Here is a 21192-nt window from a genome sequence, read left to right as displayed (position 1 = left end):
GATGGAATCAAAGCCATGGACCCATCTCCGGGGGGCGTCAGGGAGATTTGAAGGCAATTTTTTAAAAAGGTTTTATTTATTTTTTTATTTTTATTTTTATTTTTATTTATTTTTATATTTTATTCATTTATTTTAATTATTTAATTATATTTATTTATTTATATTTATTTATTTATATTTATTTATTTATCTTTATTTTTATATATTTTTATCCTTTATTCATTTATTTTTAATTATTTATTTATTTATATTTATTTATTTATCTTTATTTTTATTTATTTTTATCTTTTATTCATTTATTTTTAATTTTTTATTTATTCATTTATTTATTTATCTTTATTTTTATTTATTTTATTTTTTATTCATTTATTTTATTTATTTATTTATTTTTATTTTTATTTATTTATCTTTATTTTTATTCATTTATTTTTATTTATTTATTTATATTAATTTATATTTATTTATTTATCTTTATTTTATTCATTTATTTTTATTTATTTATTTATATTAATTTATATTTATTTATTTATCTTTATTTTTATTTATTTTTATATTTTATTCATTTATTTTTATTTATTTATTCATTTATTTATTTATCTTTATTTTTATTTATTTTATTTTTTATTCATTTATTTTTATTTATTTATTTATTTTTATTTTTATTTATTTATCTTTATTTTTATTCATTTATTTTTATTTATTTATTCTTTTTATTTATCCTTATTTTTATTTATTTTTATATTTTATTCATTTATTTTTATTTTTATTTATTTATCTTTATTTTTATTCATTTTTATTTTTTATTCATTTATTTTTATTTATTTATATATATTTATTTATTTTTATTTATTTATACTTATTTATTTTTATTTATTTTTATTTATTTTTATTCTTATTTATTTATTTTTTATATTTATTTATATTTATATCTGTTTATTTTATTTTATTTTTATTTATTTATTATTTTTAAAATTTATTTTTATATTTATTTATTTGTTTGTTTACTTATTTATTTATTTGCAAGAGAGAAGGAGATAGAGCACAAGTGGGGAGGAGAGGGAGAAGCACCTGCCCTTGTCAAGGGCTCCATCCCACCTGGGCTCCTGAGGCAGCCTGAAGGCAGATGTTTCGCCGACCGAGCCCCCAGGTGCCCCTTGGAGGTGATTTAGCAGCCATGGAACCCACTAGAACATTAATTCAGAAGAGAAACAGGAGCTCGTATCAAGACCCGCCAACGTCATCTTGCTCCTGGTTCCAACTGCCGTTCCTTCACTCGCACGAGTTGGTGAGACTGTATCTAAAACTGGATTCAGCTTGAACTTCTGGCCAAGTGTTCCGTGTGTGTGTCTGTGTGTGTGTGTGCATCTCAAAAAGCATTTCCTTTTTTTAGAATTTTTTTAAAGATTGTATGTATTTATTCATGAGACACAGAGAGAGAGAGGCAGAGACCCAGGCAGAGGGAGAAGCAGGCCCCCTGCGGGGACCCCGATGCAGGACTCCATCCCGGGACCCCAGAGCCCCCCCAGGGGTCCCTAGAGAAGTGTTTCCGCTGGAACATACGACCTGCAGGAACCAGAACACGAGGTGAGCTTCGAGCAGACCGCGTGAACTCCGCACGTCGGGTAAGCAGCTGGGCAGGAGGCCGGCTTGGAGGGTGGGAAGCCACGGCCCCGTCTCCATTCTCCCGGAGCTCTGACCTTGGCCGCCAAATGGTCCTGATCCCGCCGCTCCGGGCTGTGCCGTCGTCAAGGGCCAGCACCTGCGCTGCGGGGAACAACTTCTCTTTAAAAGGAAGTGATCTTCCCTTTGCACGTCTTGCATCGGGATGAGCGTGTGTTCCCTTAGTGTTGTCCGACCTCCCTCCAAGAACCTTCATGTCCAGTCACTTATGACAGAACCTTCCCAGCGCCTCGCCGTCTCCTCTGCCTCTCCGGCGGGGGCCGCCTCGTGTTCGAAGGGGGCTGACGGGGCTGCAGTGACCCGGCGAAACAGAACGTGCCCCCCTCCGGTGCGTGATTCCAGGAGCAGCGCTGATGCTTATAGGGTCACGAGCGTGGCCAGCTCTGCGTTCTGGGTAAAGAAATTAGAAATGGAACTCACCATGCCTTTCCCAAAGCTGATGTGCGTGTCCGCGTGTGCACACGTGCACACCGTGCCTGGGCCCTGCTTGGATCTGGGGATGCATAATGATCCGGAGAAGCTACCTGGTGAGCAAGCAACCAGTTCTCTGCTCTTGGTCGTGCAAAGGCCTTCATTCCAGGGCAAAAATCTGTCTCCAGGGGGTAAGGCTTCCAGAATTTATTTTTCCAAAACTCTCGTTAGCTTCTGTTTTTAACCTGGAGTGGCTTTCAAGGAAGACGGATTCCCCCCTTTGATGCAAAGTCACGGGTCACCAGTAAATAAATAAATAAATAATTAATTAATTAATTAATTAATCAGTCTTTGGAGAGAAAGAAGCTAACAAACAAAATAAAGATGAAACGTAATAGCAGATGTATTTTGAATTCGGACGTTGGAAGGAAAATAATAACCATCGCCACAGACAGACGCCGAGGCCCAGTCCACGCCTACGTATGCTCGAGCGCGGGCTGTTCGGCCGCCTTGAGGTCTGACCGGGCCGCCCTCGCTGACACTTGCCCGGACCACGATACGGCCTCTGGATCAGGATCCCGAGATACCACGGGGCTTGGGAAAGGCCGTGCCCTTATCTGCATTTTGCCCAAGATGGTGTTTCAGCTCTAATATCACCCAATTTTATGGGGGGGGAGGCGGAGGGGAGAAAAAAAAAAGCAGTGAAAATGTGAGTTTCTGTGGAGCGGGAGCTGTGCTTCTGTGTTCACAGGCCCAGGAAGAAGTCGGGATATTTCCTTCTCACTCCCTTCCGGGCGCTGAGTGCGCGGAGGAGAGAATCCGGGAAGCCGGCGGTGCAGAGCTCTGGGACTCGGGTGGGCCACGACCCGTCGGGGCCCCAGACACTTGCGCCCACTCGAGCTTGGGCCCGGATGGTCTTCCTTCTCCTCTGGCCTCTGCTTCGACTTTGGGTTGTTTTCCTTTTTATGATTTTATTTATTTATTTGAGAGAGAGTGAGAGGGTGCAGGGTGGGGAGGGGCAGAGGGAGAGGGAGAAAGTCTCGAGCAGACTCCCCGCTGATTGCTGAGCCCAACGTGGGCCTCGATCCCATAACCCTGCAGTCGTGACCTGAGCTGAGTGTGACGCTTGCCCCCTGAGCCCCCCGGGCGCCCCTGCTTGTCCTTTGCTTTAAGCAGAGGTTCCCGGGTCCTGGGTTTGGCACCACATGGTCGCTGCCAGAGCTGACGGCAGGCCGAGTCCCTCGGGCACGCGGGTCAGCCTCCCTGGCCATGCGGCTCCTTCTGGATCCGGCCTCGCCGCCTGGGCTTAGCCGCACTCAGGCACCTCCGTCCACGCTGCACGACCGACGTCGGTGCCGTGACCCACATGGCACCATCCGACCCCCCCCGCACGGCGTTGACAGGGCCGATGCTGCGGTGCCTGGTCGTGTCCGGGGCCCCTGAGCCCACTCCCCGACTGTGCGAGGCCCTGCGCCCTCCCGCCCGGGCAGGCGCTCCGTGGGAACGGGCGGGAGTCCGTCTGACTGGTTCCGTGGCATGCTGCAGACCACTGTTTCCCAATCTGCAAGCACATCAGGGCACTCGGGGCGGCACCGAGACGCCCTGGGCGGTGCTGCGGCCCCAGGTTTCCTCATTCCCGCCGGCTTCCTGCCTCTCCTCTCTCCAGCCTCTTCTAACTGTCGCTGCAGCCACATCTGGTTCTTCAGCCCGGCGCCACTTGCAAAAGCTTAGAGGTTCCCGAGCCGTAGGGAGTGTTGGGGGGCAGGGGCTGAGCGGGGTAAGCGGGAGCTCGGCCAGCACGGGGAGCGGGCGGGGCGGCTGCGGGCTCCGAGACCTGGGGCGGGGCGGAAACCTCCCCAAGCCTTGGCTTTTGGTTTGCTTTGCTTTGCTTTTCCATTGCCAAGGCGAGGATGACAGGACCCGCTCCGCGGAGTTTCTTTGAGATTGAAACAACACACCTGCGGCGTCAGGAACCTTCTCCACTCTTGCTCGGTGCCAGCAGACGCTAGCTGTCGCCAGCGTTCAAAACGTTTTAAATCCTACGACATTTGCTGGTGTAAAACCGTCTTCAACCAGACATCAATGCGCGGAAAGCTCTGTAAGATCTTCAAGAAGTAAAGCTCGAGATCTCTAGAAGTCAGTCGTCAGTCTGTCGCAGCGAAAGCTCTCTGACTTCGTCGGGTCGCCTGATCCTCAGTGGAACCCGGTAAGTTGGCTGGTTAGGTTATTATTCTGGTTTTACCCACAAGGAAACCGAGAGACGGAGCTGCTACATGAGTTGCCCGGGGTCGGAGCGCCTGCCTGTGGCGAGGCTGGAGCTCTGAGCCCGTCACGGTGCTGTAACGGTCGCGGTTCAGAGTGCGACAACCCCCTCCTACCCCGTCCTTCCCGGCCCCGGGCGTCTGCAAGAGCAATAATCCCGTCCCTGGAAGCCGGGTGTCAGCCCGTCCTCGAGTCGTTCCTCTTCCCCTGGGGGAAGCCAAGGGGAGGGTGGGTACGTGACTGCACTGGCCGCTGGGCCGCGGCTTGGACGCCTGTCCTCGGGCATCCGGCGATTCGCAGGTGAGCAAAGACTCAACAGGCCTGAACCCCTGGGAGTGAAGGGAAACCCAGAGATGAGCCTCGGTCCTAGTGAGCGACGAGGCGAGAGTCGGTTGCGGTGGAGGCTGCGGGAGGAGCATCCTCGCAGGCTCAGCCCCGGCCCGCGGCACCCGCTCCCCTCCGCGCTCCCCACCCGCTCCTGCGACCTCCGGCCGGCTTTCGCCCTATTTTCATTTCTCAGTCAACATTGATGTCTGAAAACTAATCTGTGATCGTTCAACGTCTTCCGTCAGGCGTCCCCACGATGTGGCTGTTTTTAACGACGACCTGTTGTTTGATCTGCGGAACTCTGAATGCTGGCGGCTTCTTCGATCTGGAAAACGAAGCGAATCCTGAAGTGTGGATGAATATTGTAAGTCATCATGCAAAGTCCCAAAGGACGTCGCGTAAGGCAGGTTCGTGGCCTCGTGAGAGCAGGGAAGAAATCTCAGATGAGGGACCAGACACGCCGTGGGCGACGCTTGCCCAGCTCTGAGAGTCAAGCCAGGGACAGCCTCCCGTTTGGCCAAATAAGCGACGCCTCCCAGTAACATAAAGCGAAACAGAAGGGGTGGGTGGCCTCCTCTTTTGAATCTAGAGCTGAAACGCGTTAAAAAACTGTATTTTTAAGCCCTTGGGATGACATGTATGACTCTGCCTTCTACCAAACGGAAAGGGGTCTCGGGAATGCGCGTGACCGCGCGGCTTTGCCAGAAGGCTGGCTCGGCCCCGCACGCGGCCCCCCGACCCCAGACCTGCCCACAGCAGACAGCGGAGAATGTTCTGCTGATTCCGGGCCAGGGGTTTACGTAGTGAATCGACGGCACCGTTTCCGGGGCCACAGGTTTCAGATCAGTCACCCCAGGAGGCGCCCGCGGCCCAGGTGCCGACCTGGGGAGGTGGCGCTGAGCTCACGTCTGTGTTTCCCCCGGGCAGAGCGAGATCATCACCTACAACGGCTACCCCAGCGAGGAGTATGAGGTCACCACGCAGGACGGGTACATCCTCAGCATCAACAGGATCCCGCACGGCCGGGCGGAGGCCGGGAGCGCAGGTAGGCTTGTCCTCTGCGAGAAGGACTGGGGGGGGCAGCCGAGGAAGCACGAGACGCCCGGGTGACGCTAGCAGGTCAGGTCCCCGTGCAGGCCCCACGCGGCAACGCGCTTACACGCCCGTGTTCGCCGTTTATCAGAAATTCAGATGAACAGGGCATCCCGCGTCTTTGGTTACTCTCGGTCTCCGTTTCACCTGTGTGGGTCTTTGTCTCCCTTGAGAAATCTGGCGACACGGGGCCTGGGGGGAGGCGGCGGCTGGGGACCCTGGAAGGAGGGAGTTTTTCCAGGAAAGGTTTTACTTAAGGAGGGAGAGTCGCGGGGAGGCTCGAATTAAGGCCCATCCCGTGTATTAAGCGGATTATTCTAAGAGCTTCACACTGATTCACGTCAGGGACCCTCTGAGCTTCCCCAGGACGTCGGTGTCTTGCCGGGGATGGACCGGGGCTCCGTAACCGGCGAGTGATGGAATCAGGATTCAAACCCAGCCTGGCTCCAGAGCCCGTCCCTTACGCCCCAAATTATGGCGCCTTTTTGGAAACATGTGCGCTGGTTCTCCTCGCCTCCCTCAATCCCCTCTCCCGCGGGAATGGGGGCTCCCGACAGTCGTCATGGGGATGCTGAACGGATCCTGGGGTTCCAAGGCGTCCGTGGGCAGAGGCCGGGGCCTGGGCTGCAGAACGAGCCCGTCCTTGTCCACTTGCTCGCCCTTCCTCCCGCCGGGACGGGGCGCGGGATTCGGTCAGACGCGATGGTCCCCGTGCCTCTGCGAGCAGACCCCGGACAGACGCAAAGGCGAGCGCTCCTCCTAGTACCCGCTTCGGGCTCGAGTCCTGCCCTGCGCCTTGGAACGGGGCGGCCCTGGGAGGTTCCTAGCGGCCGAGAAGCGCTGTCGCTGCGTCCGTTCAGCAGGGATCCTACAAGGGGCAGCTCCGGGACACAGGAACCCTGAGGCCGTAGCAGGGCCCTGCGCGCCGAGACACCTGAGCCGCCTGCCTGCCCCCGTCCCCCTCCTTCCAGGTCCCCGGCCCGTTGTCTACCTGCAGCACGCCTTGTTTGCCGACAACGCCTCCTGGCTTGAGAATTACGCCAACGGCAGCCTTGGGTTCCTTCTCGCAGACGCGGGTTACGACGTCTGGATGGGAAACAGTCGGGGGAACACTTGGTCGAGGAGACACAGGACGCTCTCAGCGACCGAGGAAAAATTCTGGGCCTTCAGGTAAACTGAACCTAAGACGCATCACGGGGAAAGTTGGAGACCGTTCCTTGGCGCGCATGACGCCAACGGTACCTCTCACCTCGGGAGTCACCTGGGTCCTTGTGGTTTCTACGGGGAGCTCCGAGCCGAGGCATAGCGGGAGGTCTGATTTCTCCGACCCTCCCACCAGCGGGTACATCGCGGTAACAGGGTGATTTTAATCCCCGGTTCACCCCGGTAGGATGTGCGGGCACGTCCCGCGGGATGGTTCCGGGGATTCCGTGACCGGGCGTGCACCCGTTGGCCAACGTGTGCTGAGCGTGTCTGCCGGGCGAGCACTCGAGCGTGAGCCAGGTACCCGGCCTGCGGGGCCTGCGTTCATCCTGCTGCTGCCGCGAGTCTCCTCCTGGCCAGCCGGTCAGCGGGCCGGCCCGGGTTCTATTAGGAGAAGCCCCGGTGGAGACGGTATCAGACGCCGTTTTCAGGGCAACTCCAGCATGAGGCCTTTAAAACCTCGCTCACGGGCCACCGAGAACCATCTTCTCACATGCTACCTGCTTCTTTTTTTTTATTTCTAAGGTTTTATTTATTTACTTGACGGAGGATGAGAGACGGGGGGCATGAGCACAAGCAGCCAGAGCAACAGGCCGAGGGGGAGGGAGACGGAGAGGGAGAAGCAGGCTCCCGGCTGAGCAGGGACCCTCGCCATGTGGGGCCCCATCCCAGGACCTGGGCCGGGACCCCATCCACAGGCAGACTGTTAACGGGGCCACCCAGGCGCCCGCGGCCGCTGCTGCTAGTGAACGCGGGGTCATGGAGGGCAGGCCTCCCCCCGCCCCCGCCCCCCGCAAGGCTAAGGCCCTGTTTGCAAGCCTGCGCCGGCGCATTCCTGCCACACTGAGGGGGCACCCGGCTCCCACTGACAGGCTGGGGACGAAGGGGCGGTTAGGGCCAGAGCTTTCGGGCAGCGGCAAACATCAGGGACTAGTTGGTGCCACTGGCCTTCGGCCGGAGCTCGGGGCTTGTTTACTATAAGGCATCACGAGGATGGGCTCACACTCGGGCGCGTCGGCCCACGGATTTCCTCGCACGTTCTTGTAACAAGGCGTCAGCGCGGGGGGCCCGGCCCTACGAAACAGCACGCGGGTCTTTCTGTTGTCCCGCATGCTGCCGGCCGAGCTGCTGCTGTGCGGCCTGGTGCACGTGGGACAGATCTTGACAGCGGAGGAGGCATCGGTGACAGGTGCACCCGCTGCGGCGCCTGCCATCGGTCCCCACGGCTGCCCTGCCCCGGCACAGGCTTCGTTAGGGACGAGCAAACTGGAGCTCAGGGCACTCGCTAACGTGCCACGAGTTCCTCGGCCGCAGCGGGTCGCGATGGCTGAGTGCGAAACGGCCTGAGGATCTTGAGGTGGCCCGTGGGGGGTTGCAGGAGAGGCGGGCAAGGCAGATGGGGGCGGGCAGGGGGAGAAGGGAAGGAGGGGGCGGGACTGGCCTGGAGGCCGCGCACGTGCCCGGAACCAGTCCTGTCGCCTTCCAGCCTGCACGTAACTGGGTGAATAACGAGGTGCACAGCGGTGACGCCGCGGAACCCCGCAGGCAAGAAATAAAGTAGGCACGTGCACGAGTCCTGACCTCGGGCGCCAGGGTGTCCAAGCCCCCGTTTTATTTTGCAGTTTCGACGAGATGGCCAGATACGACCTCCCAGGAATAATAGACTTCATCGTAAACAAAACGGGGCAGCAGAGGCTGTACTTCATCGGACACTCCCTGGGCACCACCATAGGTATGTGCACAGACGGCTGTGTCCTGCGAGGGGCGGAGCCTCGCGGCGGGTCGCGCTCAGACGGCAGCAGAGTCGCCGCCATGTAGTCTGCTCTCAGTTTCCCCGTCCTGGGCGGGACACGTTGTCCTGCGGCCCTACGGGGTGGTGTCCTTGGATTCAAGGCGGCGTGTAGGCCGAGTCGCTCCCCCATGTCCGGTCACAGCAGCACGTTGGCCCCGCCATGTGATCTCCACGTGCCCCAGATCCAAAGAAGTGATCCCAGAGCATGGGTTTCTAGGCCCCCCGCGCTGAGCTAGGAAGGTGCGGCCTCGTGACGTGAAATACCCCCGGAGAGTGAGGAGTCCCTTCCTGCGAAACCGCGCAAGAGTCTGCAAAAAGTGGACAGCATTGTCACGGCAGAGTCCCTACGGCCATTGCCATCGACGGCAGACGTGGATTTATCAGCGCTTGACAGCGACGGGCTGTTTCCACGTGGAACAGGCAGTGAGCGTCGCAGGACATAAGCCGCAAAGGACATCAAAGATCTAGAGGGAGACAGACAGACAGAAGCGTGCCGCGGACGGGCAGCCACTCTCCTACCCTGGCCAACAGGCCCTGCACCGATGGAGCGTCAGTGCAATTCCGCGGCGCCTTCCACACCTGGAGGAGGAAACAGACACGCGGCCTGGATGCAAGGTCGTCGGCGCCACCGCTCAGGGCAGGTGCTGGGCCCGCGGCCGGGCAGGGATGGCCTGAGCAGCCCGAGAGGCGTGGGCAGGACGCCCGTGGGCTCCCACCCGGTCTGCAGAGAACAGGACGCGCCCGAGCAGCCTTGCTCTGCACCGCCTGGGCCTGCGAGCGTCCAGAGAGCTTCCTCCGCGCCCTGGGCAGAGCAACGTCTGTAACGTGGGCAGGACCCTCTGTGGGCAAGACGTCAGCAGCCCGGACTCCCGCTGCCCACCAGTCCGCGTGGGCACGGAGGGGCTCGCGTCTACACGCCTCCGAAGCTGTCCTAGGAGAAGTCCTCTAGCAGCTGCGCAGCCCTCAACACCGTCAGTTCGCTTTCTGGCCGCGATGGTTTCAGTGGTTCCACGAGAACGTCAGAGAAAAGTCTGCTATGGCGGCATGCACACCCCATGCACACCCCCGTGTACACCCCTGTGCACGAGCACACCCCCCACACACACCCAGGCACACAGCCGTGAACACTCCCATGCATACCCCCCATGCATGCCCCTATGCACACCCCTGTGCACACCCCCATGCTCACCCCCATGCATGGGCACTCCCCACACACACCTCCATGCACACCGCCATGAACACTCCCATGCACACTGCCATGCACTCCCCCGTGCACACCCCTGTGCACACCCCCATGCTCACCCCCTGTGCACACACCCGTGCACACACCCCTACACACCCCCATGCATACCCCTATGCATACCCCCATGCATACCCTGATGCATACCCCTGTGCACACCCCCATGCACACCCCCTGTGCACACCCCCATGCACACACTCCCATGCGCACCCCCATGTGCACACCCCCATGCACACCCCCTGTGCACACCCCCATGCACACCCCTGTGCACACCCTCATGCACACCCCCATGCACACCTCCATGCACACCCCTGTGTACACCCCCACGCACACCCCCATGCATACCCCTGTGCACATCCCCACACACACACCCATGCACACCCCCATGCACACCCCCAAGCATACCCCTGTGCACACCCACACACACCCCCATGCATACCCCTGTGTGCACCCACACACACCCTCGTGCATGCACACGCCTCCACACACAACTCTGTGCACACCCTCGTGCACACACATGCACACACGCACACAGTGGGGGGGCCCAGGAAGGCCTCTCAGGGAACCCAAATACACAGATGCCCCAGGTGCTTTCCCCTGCAGCGTGCTGGTCTCCACCCCCATCCTCACAGGGCAGGAGGTGCGCGCTCTGCTGTTGCTGACAGGTGAGAGCGAGTGCAGGCGGCCTTGGCAGGACCAGCGAAGGAGGAGGGACACCAGCGGAGACTCTGGAGGGGGGCAAGCACGCCGTGCGGCCCCGGGAGGGACGGCGTCCCCTGCACTGTGAGGAAAATCAGTGGGGAGTAACTGGATGAGGCTGCACGAAGAGCTGATGGGTGCACCTCCGGGAGCCGACGGTTCTCTCCTGGGAGCTCTGTGCCGGTGCTGCAGGTGCCCTCGTGCGGGGGGAGGCGCTCCAGGGCCCCGATGGCAGCCCCGCCACGGGCCCTCCCTCCTCTGGCGACTTCATTGTCCAGAATTCAAGAAAAATGGACGCTTGAGAGCAAGGAGGAAGGAAGGCAGGTTGTCGTTGCAGGGCAATGCAGAAGCGGGCCCCAGGTCACCCACGGGGTCGCAGCAACAGGACAAGACGTCACAGCACAGCCCCCTTTGGTCGGAGGGACGCTGCCTCGGGATTTCGGATTTTTACGAGATCGTCTTGTCTCCTGTTCTCTTAGGGTTTGTGGCCTTTTCCAGCATGCCTGAGCTGGCACGGAGGATCAGAATGAATTTTGCCCTGGGTCCCGTGGTCTCATTCAAATACCCCACGGGCATTTTTACCAGTTTTTTTCTACTTCCGAATTCCGTAATCAAGGTAGGCTCTTCATTTTTGCCAAAACCTATCTGAGGATCCCATTCTGGGTTGTCGACCCTTGTTATTTTAAGACCGATCACGCAGTGAACGTAGGAAAGTAGGCAATTCACGTGAAATCTATAGAAACCAGATTCTGTGACCGCGTGCCGTGTGCGCGTGCGTCCGTGTGCGCGTGCGTGTCCGTACCCACGTGTGTGGCCACAAGTCCCATAAACACGTCATTATCCTCAGCCGTGAGCGGACCCGAGCGTCTAGCGGGTGCTGAGCTGGTGCTGGGTCAGCGCAAAATCTCCTCACAGGTTACCTGGCTTCCTTCTTGATCCCCTGGGCCGGTCGATTGGTCACAATGCCCAAGGGGAAGCACAGTTTCCAAGCTCCGTGTGATCCCGGAGGTCTCAGACTCCGATGTCAGATAAGCCCGAATAACAGGGCCTCCCACCGGGGAGCTTGCTTTAGTTAGTTTCCAGAGACCTGCACGTCTTCCAGCTCGATTATCCATCCAGGCATCGACCGGTTATTTTCCAAGGGTCGAAAAAGTAGTTTGGTGGCCGATTGACCCGTCGAAAGTTTTTTTTGTTTGTTTCTTTGCTTTATGTTTCTCTAACAACGCCATTGCCACAACAGACATGGTATTTTGGCCAAAATTGCCCCTTAAACGTGTCGGCTACAATGGATTTGGGCCAAAATGAAGTCAAGGAGACCGATAAAGGTTTCACAGTGATTCGTATATAAAACGAGGCCCTGCACTGAGGGGGGCACTTGACGGGATGAGCACTGGGTGTTATTCTATAGGTTGGCAAATTGAACACCAATAAAAAATAAATTTATATAAATAAATAAACAGATAGATAGATAAAAAATAAATAAATAAATAGATAAATAAATAAATAAATAAATAAATAAATAAATAAATAAAACGAGGCCCTGGTTCAGGGTGACGTGACGGGAATGGGAAGAAACACCATCTGTGAGCTGACGCCAGGGTGACTTTCCGTGGAGCCTGATGGTGGGTTTCAGCTCCTCTGTGCCGTTTACTGCAAGCTCAGTGGGGCGGGCTCCCTTCTGTGTGGCTGATAGTCCTGCCGCAAAGTGTGTTGACATCAGCTGGTTTGGGACACTCTCCACATTGGAGCAGAGTCGAGCAGACAAATTAGTGACATTAAATCCTGGGTTGGACACATCTACCTCCAAGTGCATCATTTTGCATACGTACTGCTTTGCAGGCGGAGGTGGGGGCCGAGGCTTCTCTCGGTTTCACGGTCCCTGCTCCCCGATTTCCCGTCTCCCTGAGCCCCAGTCCCTGACCCCTGCCACCACCTCAGGTCTGGGGCCCCCGAAGCTCCAGTCCTCCCAGCAGAGACCCCACCGTGCACCGTGCCGCCTCCCGTGACATCCAGCGTTTTCCGTCCGGGGTCCCGACCTTCAGGACGCTGTGCTCCGCGCTCCGGCTCGAGAGCTGGCTCCGGTGGGACGCGGCTGGGACACGATGGTGTTTTCAGGAAAACCCCGCTCTCCCTTCCTAGTCAAGACGGTGTTTGGCCTTAACGGGGAAATTGCTCTGGCTTTCTGGCCAATGAATGAGAAATCAGAAACCTCGGGAGTTACTGATTGCACGTGACGGGGGAGCTTCACCGAGGAGAGTGGACTTGAGTCCAAGATCCTTAGGGCAGGGCCGTCCCTTCCAAATCGTGCTTGTTGATCTCCCCTGGATAGAGACGCCTTCCTAGCTCGTATCTCCCCCCTTTCCCCGGGGACTTGTCTCCTTGGCGGAAACAGCAAAGACCAATGCAAGTAGATGTCCAAGGACCCTCACTCCTGGGGGGGGTGGGCAGGGAATGTCAACGGGTCTGAAAACAGCTCTTGAGACGCTAATTATTGTTTATTCTTACAGAGATTTTTCGGTACCAAAGGTTTCTTTCTAAACACGGGGAAGGTACCTTCCATCAGAATCTGCAACAATAAAATATTGTGGGTGATTTGTAGTGAATTTATGTCCTTATGGGCCGGATCCAACAAGAAGAACATGAATACGGTACGTATGATGGTGATGGGAGCATCTGAGGCTTTAGGAGGTTCCAGCTTCCCTTCGACTCACGTTGATGCAGCTGTTACGCCGTGTAAACGAATGCGGTGTAGACACGCACGCTGTGCGTAGGTCGGGAATCCGATGGACCGTGACTGTGAAGGGCGGGTTGGTGGCTTCACGCTTCCACCCTTCGCCATAGGTGGGGAAGCCGATGTCCCCGCGTGGGTGGGACTTCCACACATTCACTCTCGGCCACCATTACGAGGGTCAATTGGATTTTACCACCAGCCTCGTGCATTAAAAAAAAATAAAAAATAAAAAATCCCAGAAAAGAAAAAAAGTGCAGACAAGCATTGCACATATTTCCCGCGGCCTCATGCGCTGAGGGGGGACTTTGGCCTCTGATAAAACACCTCACTTACCCTGGAAAGCAGGAGGCAGGATGGAATGGAGACAGACGCTTCCCCACAAAAGAGGAGCAGGTGGGTTCATCAAGTCTCTGTCTCCCGTGGGGGGACTTCCGGGCGCAGGACGCGGGGTCTGCACCTGCTGAGCATTCCCCGGGGCGGCCCACTCGGCCCCAGATCCGCTTCTTCAAAAGCGGATCCTTTTAGCGGCTCCCTTGATTGCTTTCGCGCCACGGGAATCGAGGATGTGTTGCTTTTCTTCTGCAAGATTGTGTCTTATCCTCGCGAAAGCCGGGCACGGTGTGATCTGGGGGATGTTCGTTTAGCAGGCGAAAGTACGGACACGCGCGGGTGTCAGATCCCTGGGCCAAGGTGCCAAAGCTGGTCACTGACAGGGTCTGTCCTGACGGCGCGGGGTCGCCCCACGGGTCGGGGACGGACGGCGTGCACCAGCTCCCCACGCGCCGGCCACACCTGCTCTCAGGCAGCCCGTTCGTTGCCCACATTCCGGCACCTGGTGTGAATTGTGACTCACCTGGGGGCCCTTGCCTCGTCGTGTCCCGACCCCCAGCATTGGCCGCTGCGCCTTCGCTCGGTCGCTCTCTGCTTCCCGCTCTGGGTAGCTGCTGCTATGCCACGTCTTCTTTCCCTTCAGAGCCGAATGGACGTGTACATGTCCCACGCGCCCACCGGATCGTCAATACAGAACATACTGCATATAAAACAGGTAGGGTCCTCGCCACGGGAGAGGCCGCCGATGTCGGCACCTCCGAACGGACGGAGTCAGCAGCCCCACCCTCGGAGGCTGCGAGGCGGCTTCTAGGGTGTCTTTGTCACCATCTCTGGTTTGGTTTCCCCAGATTTTAAGGGAAAGGAGAAGGGATGGTGCAGACCAGGCAGGAGACATAGGTGAGCGCTCCGTTAAGGTCGGAGCTTGTCGAACAGACCCTGAGCTGAAGCAAGAGGTGACCCGGGAAGGCGTCAGATGGAAACTTCCCCAGAGAGCATCATCCCGCGGCTGAGGCCCCCCGAGGGGGTCCTGGTTTTCCGTTAGCTGCTCCTCCAAACCAAGGGAGATGCCCCCCGCCCCCCTCTGGCCGCGTGCGTCCGGTGGTAAAAGTGGATGCATGTCCCTCTGCTGATCCAGGGGCCCCGCTGCGCGGTGGTTGTCTAAGATCTGCTGTTAGCAACTGTGATTCTTACTCTGATGATGTTTGAAAAAAAAAAAAAAACATGTATTTCAGCTTTATGGATCTGATGAATTCAGAGCTTATGACTGGGGAAGTGAAGCTGAGAACATGCATCACTACAATCAGGTGAGCTGGGGCTTTTGAGACATTATAGTAAGGAATTATTGGAGAGTGGGGGGCACCTGGGGGGCTCCGGGGTTGAGCGTCTGCCCTCGGCTCAGGGCGTGACCCCGGGGTCCCGGGATCGAGTCCCGCGTCAGGCTCCCGGCATGGAGCCTGCTTCTCCCTCTGCCTGGGTCTCTGCCTCTCTCTGTGTGTCTTTCATGAATAAATAAATAAAATTTTTTTTAAAAAATAAATTATTGGACAGTGAAAAGAATCCTACCTGTAATTGGTGGCATTCTCATCGATCAATAGAGCTTTTGAAAAATTGACTAATTTAAATATGCACCCTTTGTAAAAAAAAAATCTAAAAATAAGTAGCATAGAAACAAAAGACGCATATCCTAAGGGACGCGAATAATTTATAATCCCTCCACCCAAAGCACACTGGGTGTATCAACATTTTACTGCATTTATTCCAATCTTCTCAGTGCAGCTGCTTTTGCACAATTTTTATTTTTTTTATTCATTTTTTTTGCGCACAATTTTTCATCTTGCTTCTTCACTTACAGTTACGGCAAGACCCAGCCATGCTGCCGAGCTGGGTTTTAGCATGATTTTGTTGACTGTGTAATAATGAAAATTGTTTTATGAAAATCTATTAAAAATGTACAGAGAAAATGAATATCCAGTTCTTGGCACCAGCAGAAAAACAAAATAGGCTCCCATGAAAATTAAAGGAATATTATGCACCCATGAAAAGTCGAGCTTTCAGCATCTTTTTTCCGCTCTGATTTTTCACACCAGGATTTGTAGACTCCGCCTCCTGGGCCTGGGATTAATCCTGTTGCCACCATTTTTCCCTCAAAGTCAGGAGCTGGGCTTCTCAATATGAACCGAGCACATTAAATTCATCTTTTCCATTGTTTTCCCAGGCGGGTACATGAGGTCAATTATTAATCCAAATGTGGGTCAATTAAGTTGTTTCTGAGCATCAAATCAGCCAACCAGACCCGCCGATTTCTCACGAAGGGACTGAATTGTTAGACAATAACTCTTCCAGCCCTTGAGACGACCGAGAGAAACAGGGATATTATCATCCTTTTTTACGCTTACGGTGCGATTTCCATACAATAAAATGCCCTGATTCTCCAAATCGATGAGTTTCGAGAAAGACGGTGTTCGCGTGACGGCGCCACCGCCGGGACAGGGCCGTTGTCAGCCCCCGACAGGGTCCCCTGCCCCGCGCACCGGGCTGTTCACGGACACGCGTGTCCGCAAGCGCTCAGCCGGGCCTGGAGGAGAAGGGAGCGAACAGCAGGCGCAGCAAGGCCTGTTGGAGGGTTGCCGTCGGGAAGTGGAGGAGGCCGTCGCTTCCGGCCCTTCCGTCCACGAGAGAGCGAGGCAAAGCATCCCACGCACCCTTGGACCCGGGCGGTCGGCGTGTCCCCCGGCTCCGTGGAGGGAAGGACGCAGGTGCCTGGTGTCCCGGCGGCCTGGGTGCCCGGGTCCCCGCCGACCCTGCTCCGAGCAGGACTCGGTCGCCAGAAGCCGCTCTCCGTGATCTCCGTGATCTCCGTGCTCTCCTGGCCCCGCGAGCCCCGAGGGGCAGCCTGTGCTGGGGCCGGGCCCTCCTCACCCGGCCGCGGACCTGGCACGCCCGGGACCCTCGCCTGCTGCGTGGCTGACTTTCCCCACGTCCCTTCACGCGGCCCAAGAGCCCCCGGCCCGTCTCCTTCCTTCCTCTCCCAGAAAACGGAGGCCTGTGACTGCCCGGGTGTGCCTGCCCCCCCCCCCCCGCCGCCTGAACCCCCCACCCCTGCTGCTGCTTCCAAAACACGCGCACCTGCCGTCACCCTGCGAGTCCATCATGCGTCCCCCGTCACCCACCCTCTGCCTTTGATCAGCGTTCCTGATGCGCGCGGGGCCGAGGCGAGTGTCCCCACCTCCTGGGGGCCCCGCGCTGGGCCCCGGGGTTTCCTCTTTCCGCTGCAGCTGCTTATGTGAGTCGCCAAACCCAGGGCCCGGCTCTCACCTGCAGGTGTTTGCCCTGGGGGTCCCCACGGCCCCCTCCCAGACCCCAACCCTCCACGTGGGGTGGCCATCCGCGTCCCCAACCCAGACGTCCCCTTCTGGACGGCCTCCCTCGTCCCCGCCCCGCCGGCACGCGCTGCTTTCTGCTGTCAGCCCGCCTCTGACACTTCTCCCTTGGAGGACGTAAGCCACCCCGATGCCCGACGGCGTCGATCGTCCCTTCTCCGGGCCACCGCCACGCCCGTCTACGTTGTCCAGGGTCGGCCTCCAGCTGGCCCTTCCTCCCTCCGGCGTCCCGGGCTCACGGCCCCGCAGTCATCCCAAGACTGAGCTCTGAGAAAGACCCTGCCCCCTGCCCCCGGCTTCCGAAGGGTGTCCAAGCACCTGGGCCTGGGGTGTGGACCTTGCCTGTCTCCAACCCTAGATCGACGCCGTCTGGCTCAGAGTTCCTTCCCTGGGTTCCCGGGACGCCCTGCCTTCCCGAGCGTGCTGTTCATGCCTTTGCCACCCGCCGGGAAGCCCTCCCACCGCGTCCCTATCCGGCCAAGTCCCACGGTCCCTCAAGGGCCATTTCGAGCGACTCCTCCGCACACGAAGCCAGAAGTCGCTTCCTCTTAGCCCACCTCCCGTGGTTTGGGGGCAGCGTCCTGTGGCCCTTGACGCACGCTGCTTTGTAGGCGAGTGTTTGTCGACCGCCCTGTGTGACCGCAGGGACCGTGGAAGGCGCTCTTTCTCCTTCCCTCGGGGCTCACCCGCGGCCTCCCCGGCTGCGTGGGGAGCCTTCTCTCACGGACGCTCCTTCTCTCTCCCGTAGAGCCGTCCCCCGCTCTACGACCTGAGTGCCATGAAGGTGCCTACTGCCATATGGGCCGGTGGCAATGACGTCCTTGTGACCCTCCAGGATGTGGCCAGGACAATCTCCCAAATCAGGAACCTCCGGTACTTCGACCTCTTGCCCGACTGGAACCACTTCGACTTCATCTGGGGCCTGGACGCGCCGCGGCGAGTCTACAGTAAGATCATAGAGCTGATGCAGTCGGACTCCTGACGCGGCGCACCTGCTTCTCGGCTACAAGTCCCGGCGAGCCCAGGAGGCCCCGGGGAGGGGCTGCTCAGCTGCCAGGTCTTGCCTCGCGGCCGTGGAGGCTCCTTATCCGCGGCCCAACCAGGAACTGTCTCAACGGGGCTGCTCTTCATCCAAGAAAGGCGCCGCCGGACCTCCGGGTCTCTTCCCCTCCGTCGGGGCCGATTTTTCGCCTCCGTGAATATACGCCTGGGAGACGAGTTAAAAGGGGCCTTCTTCTTTTTTTCTTTTTTTTTTTTAATAAATTTATTTTTATTGGTGTTCAATTTGCCAACATACAGAATAACACCCAGTGCTCATCCCATCAAGTGCCCCCCTCAGTGCCCGTCACCCAGTCACCCCCACCCCCCGCCCTCCTCCCCTTCCACCACCCCTGGTTCATTTCCCAGAGTGAGGAGTCTCTCGTGGTCTGTCTCCCTTTCTGATATTTCCCACTTATTTTCTCTCCTTTCAAAAGGGGCCTTTTTCTTCCCTAATTAGGAATATTCTTACAAGGCAAGACTTTGTAGAGGCAGCCGTGCGGGACTATCCTGCGGGTGGCTGCGGTCGCACGGCTAGCCCGGGGGTCACGACAGCGTGAGCAAGCGCTGGCCCACGTCGGCCGCGGGAGGAAACCGCATGCTGGAGAACCTCACTGAGTTTCATATTCCGGAAATGCCAGGAAAAAAAAAAAAAAAAAAAAACAGAGAGAGAGAGAAAATTGGGACTGTTAGGGAGCCTGTGGTCATTCTTCAGATACAACACGCGGGATGTAATTCTCTCGTTTTGCTCTAAAGAGAGGTTCATCTGATCGCCCGCCGTGTCTTCATTGTCGAAGTGGAACCCACGCCCGGGCTCGCGCCCCGGCGACACCTAAAGCAGCTCCCAGAAAGCCTGTTTCAGAAGCAGCAAGGAAGGCACCAGGAATAGTCCAAGCCTCGCCCCATCTCATTCCCTCAACGAGGCCAGACCCCGACCCCCGGGCTCAGTACAGGCCTCCCAGCACGGCGCCCCGTGTCCGTCCCGGACTCGCGAGTGCTGCCAACTCGCAAACCTTCTCTATAGACACAGCAGGTGCATCCTTCTTTAATGGAGAACGTTCGTGATCCTCAAGGAATCATCAGGAAATGATACACGCACCTAAACAGGGAGAATCTAAACCAGCTCCCGAATATTTGCATGGAGGACGAGGGTCTTTTGGATGTCAGACACCGCACGACCATTCTTCAATAGATAATCCATATTTCATCGTTTTTTTGTTTTTTTTTAACCTCAGTTTTAGTCTTTAAAAGGAAGGACAGGGCACCCGGGTGGCTCAATGGTTGAACATCTGCCTTCGGCTCAGGTCGTGATCCCAGGATCCGGGATCGAGTCCCGCATCGGGCTCCAGAGAAGAGCCTGCGTCTCCCTCTGCCTGTGTCTCTGCTTCTCTCTCTCTGTCTCTCATGAATAAATAAACAATTATTTAAAAAAAAAAGGAAAGACAGTTTTAAAACACTTGGGAAGCAATTTCAGGTGCACATCTTTCCATATTTGTATACTTTTTATGTAACGAGATTAGACTCATTTGTATCAGTTTCAGGGCACTTTTATGAAGTTCTTCTCAAGAGTAAAATGTAGTTTTCGTACAAACAGTACAGCCTTGTAAAGTCACGTTTAACCAAATTAATAAAAATGCATTAAATAATTTATTGTTGGGGGTACCTGGGGGGCTCTGTGGTTGAGCGTCCACCTTTGGCCCAGGGCGTGACCCCAGGGTCCCGGGATCGAGTCCCGCAGCGGGCTCCCTGCATGGAGCCTGTATCTCCCTCTGCCTGTGTCTCTGCCTCTCTCTCTGGGTCTCTCATGAATAAATAAATAAAATCTTAAAAAAAAAAAGGAACAGAACAGATGGATGAACGCAGTCATAACGCGTCTGGTGACCTTCAAACCACACCGGTGGCCGCCGATGGCGACTCTGCGCGACGTCCACCGCAGGTCTCTCAGTCCAAGGCCCCGAGTGGAGCTCATCGCTCTCTCTACAGCAGGCCCCGTGTGCACGCTGCCTCGTCTCCTGTGACAGGTGGAGCTTGGAGTGTCGTGGCTGTGCCCGTCCCCAAAATGGGAGAACCTGGGTGCTTCGGGTATGAGGCAGTGTTTGGGTTTCTGTGGGAAGGCAGTGAATGCAACTTTATCAACGTAACGCTCGGCCGTAAAGAGAACTCTTGTAATTCATCTTGGAATATTAGAGACGCCTTACCTCGAGGCTGAAACTCTCAAAAATCTTGCGCCCTATTTCCTAAGAGATCTCCCAGTGCTATTGACTCTTGGTTCCCTGCGTGACCCCCTCCTCTCTCTGCTGGAGAAGCTCCCACGAGGCAGCTGCTGTGTCACCGCGTCCCCCACCTCGCACATCCCCAGCCCACACGGAGCCGCCCTCACGCCCGTCAGAACATCAAAGTGTTGGAAAACAAAATTAATCGTCTAAAAAACTGCCAATAGTAAAAAGCGCAAGGGCTCCTGGGGGCTCCGTCGGTGAGGCGTCTGCCTTGGGCTCTGGTCACGAGGTCAGGTCCTGGGATGGAGCCGGATGCTGGAGCCGACTCTCTCTCCATGTAACTCCTACTCTCAGTCTCTCAAATAATCCTAAAAAAAATAAAAAATAAAAATAAAAAGGGTATTGATGTGGTGATAAGACTGACTTTCGGCAGCAGAAAAGCTATACTTTCAGGACGGCTCTCAACACCGTGTCCCAAGGCGGACGGACTCAGAGCTCCGGGAGGACTATGGGGTTTCTTTCCCAGGCCGGCCCCTTGGCCTCCTCGTCACCTTCACGGTCATCCCTGCCCGGGGCCTCCTGCGGGTCTCGGCCAGCGGTGGGATAGATGGAGTGAAAATGAGTCCTGACCCCTGTGGCATCCCGGTCTCCTCGCCTTACAGCCGCCAGTGGGAAAACTCAGGGCCGAGCTGAGATTCCCTTAGGGTCTTACCTTCTTAGGCCTGGGGCTGCTGTGGCAACGGGCCGAGGATGTGCCACTGTGACAGTTCCCTGCCTCTGCTGGGCGGGTC

The 21192-nt window shown here is 55.7% G+C and overlaps 1 protein-coding gene across 2 annotated transcripts; it reads left to right on the top strand.

Annotated features, from left to right (window-relative positions):
• The first annotated feature begins 3714 nt into the window (after positions 1-3714).
• Positions 3715-19832, top strand: LIPN (lipase family member N). 2 transcript variants are annotated; one of them, XM_077874817.1, is made up of 11 exons: positions 3715-3868; positions 3996-4297; positions 4926-5044; positions 5608-5725; positions 6843-6942; positions 8598-8707; positions 11186-11322; positions 13214-13354; positions 14411-14482; positions 15000-15071; positions 17896-19832. In XM_077874817.1, exons 3-11 carry the CDS (start codon positions 4937-4939, stop codon positions 18127-18129), a joined length of 1092 nt encoding a protein of 363 aa, XP_077730943.1. In that variant the 5' UTR covers positions 3715-3868; positions 3996-4297; positions 4926-4936; the 3' UTR covers positions 18130-19832. The 2 variants fall into 2 exon arrangements, with proteins under 2 accessions (XP_077730943.1, XP_077730942.1); XM_077874816.1 differs by having other exon boundaries at positions 3716-3868; positions 6744-6942.
• Positions 19833-21192: the final 1360 nt, after the last annotated feature.

Source organism: Canis aureus, chromosome 27 (genome assembly GCF_053574225.1).
Source record: "Canis aureus isolate CA01 chromosome 27, VMU_Caureus_v.1.0, whole genome shotgun sequence".
Taxonomy (NCBI): domain Eukaryota; kingdom Metazoa; phylum Chordata; class Mammalia; order Carnivora; family Canidae; genus Canis; species Canis aureus.
The sequence above is the reverse complement of the archived record's forward strand: the minus strand, read 5'-3'. Positions and strand labels throughout refer to the sequence as shown.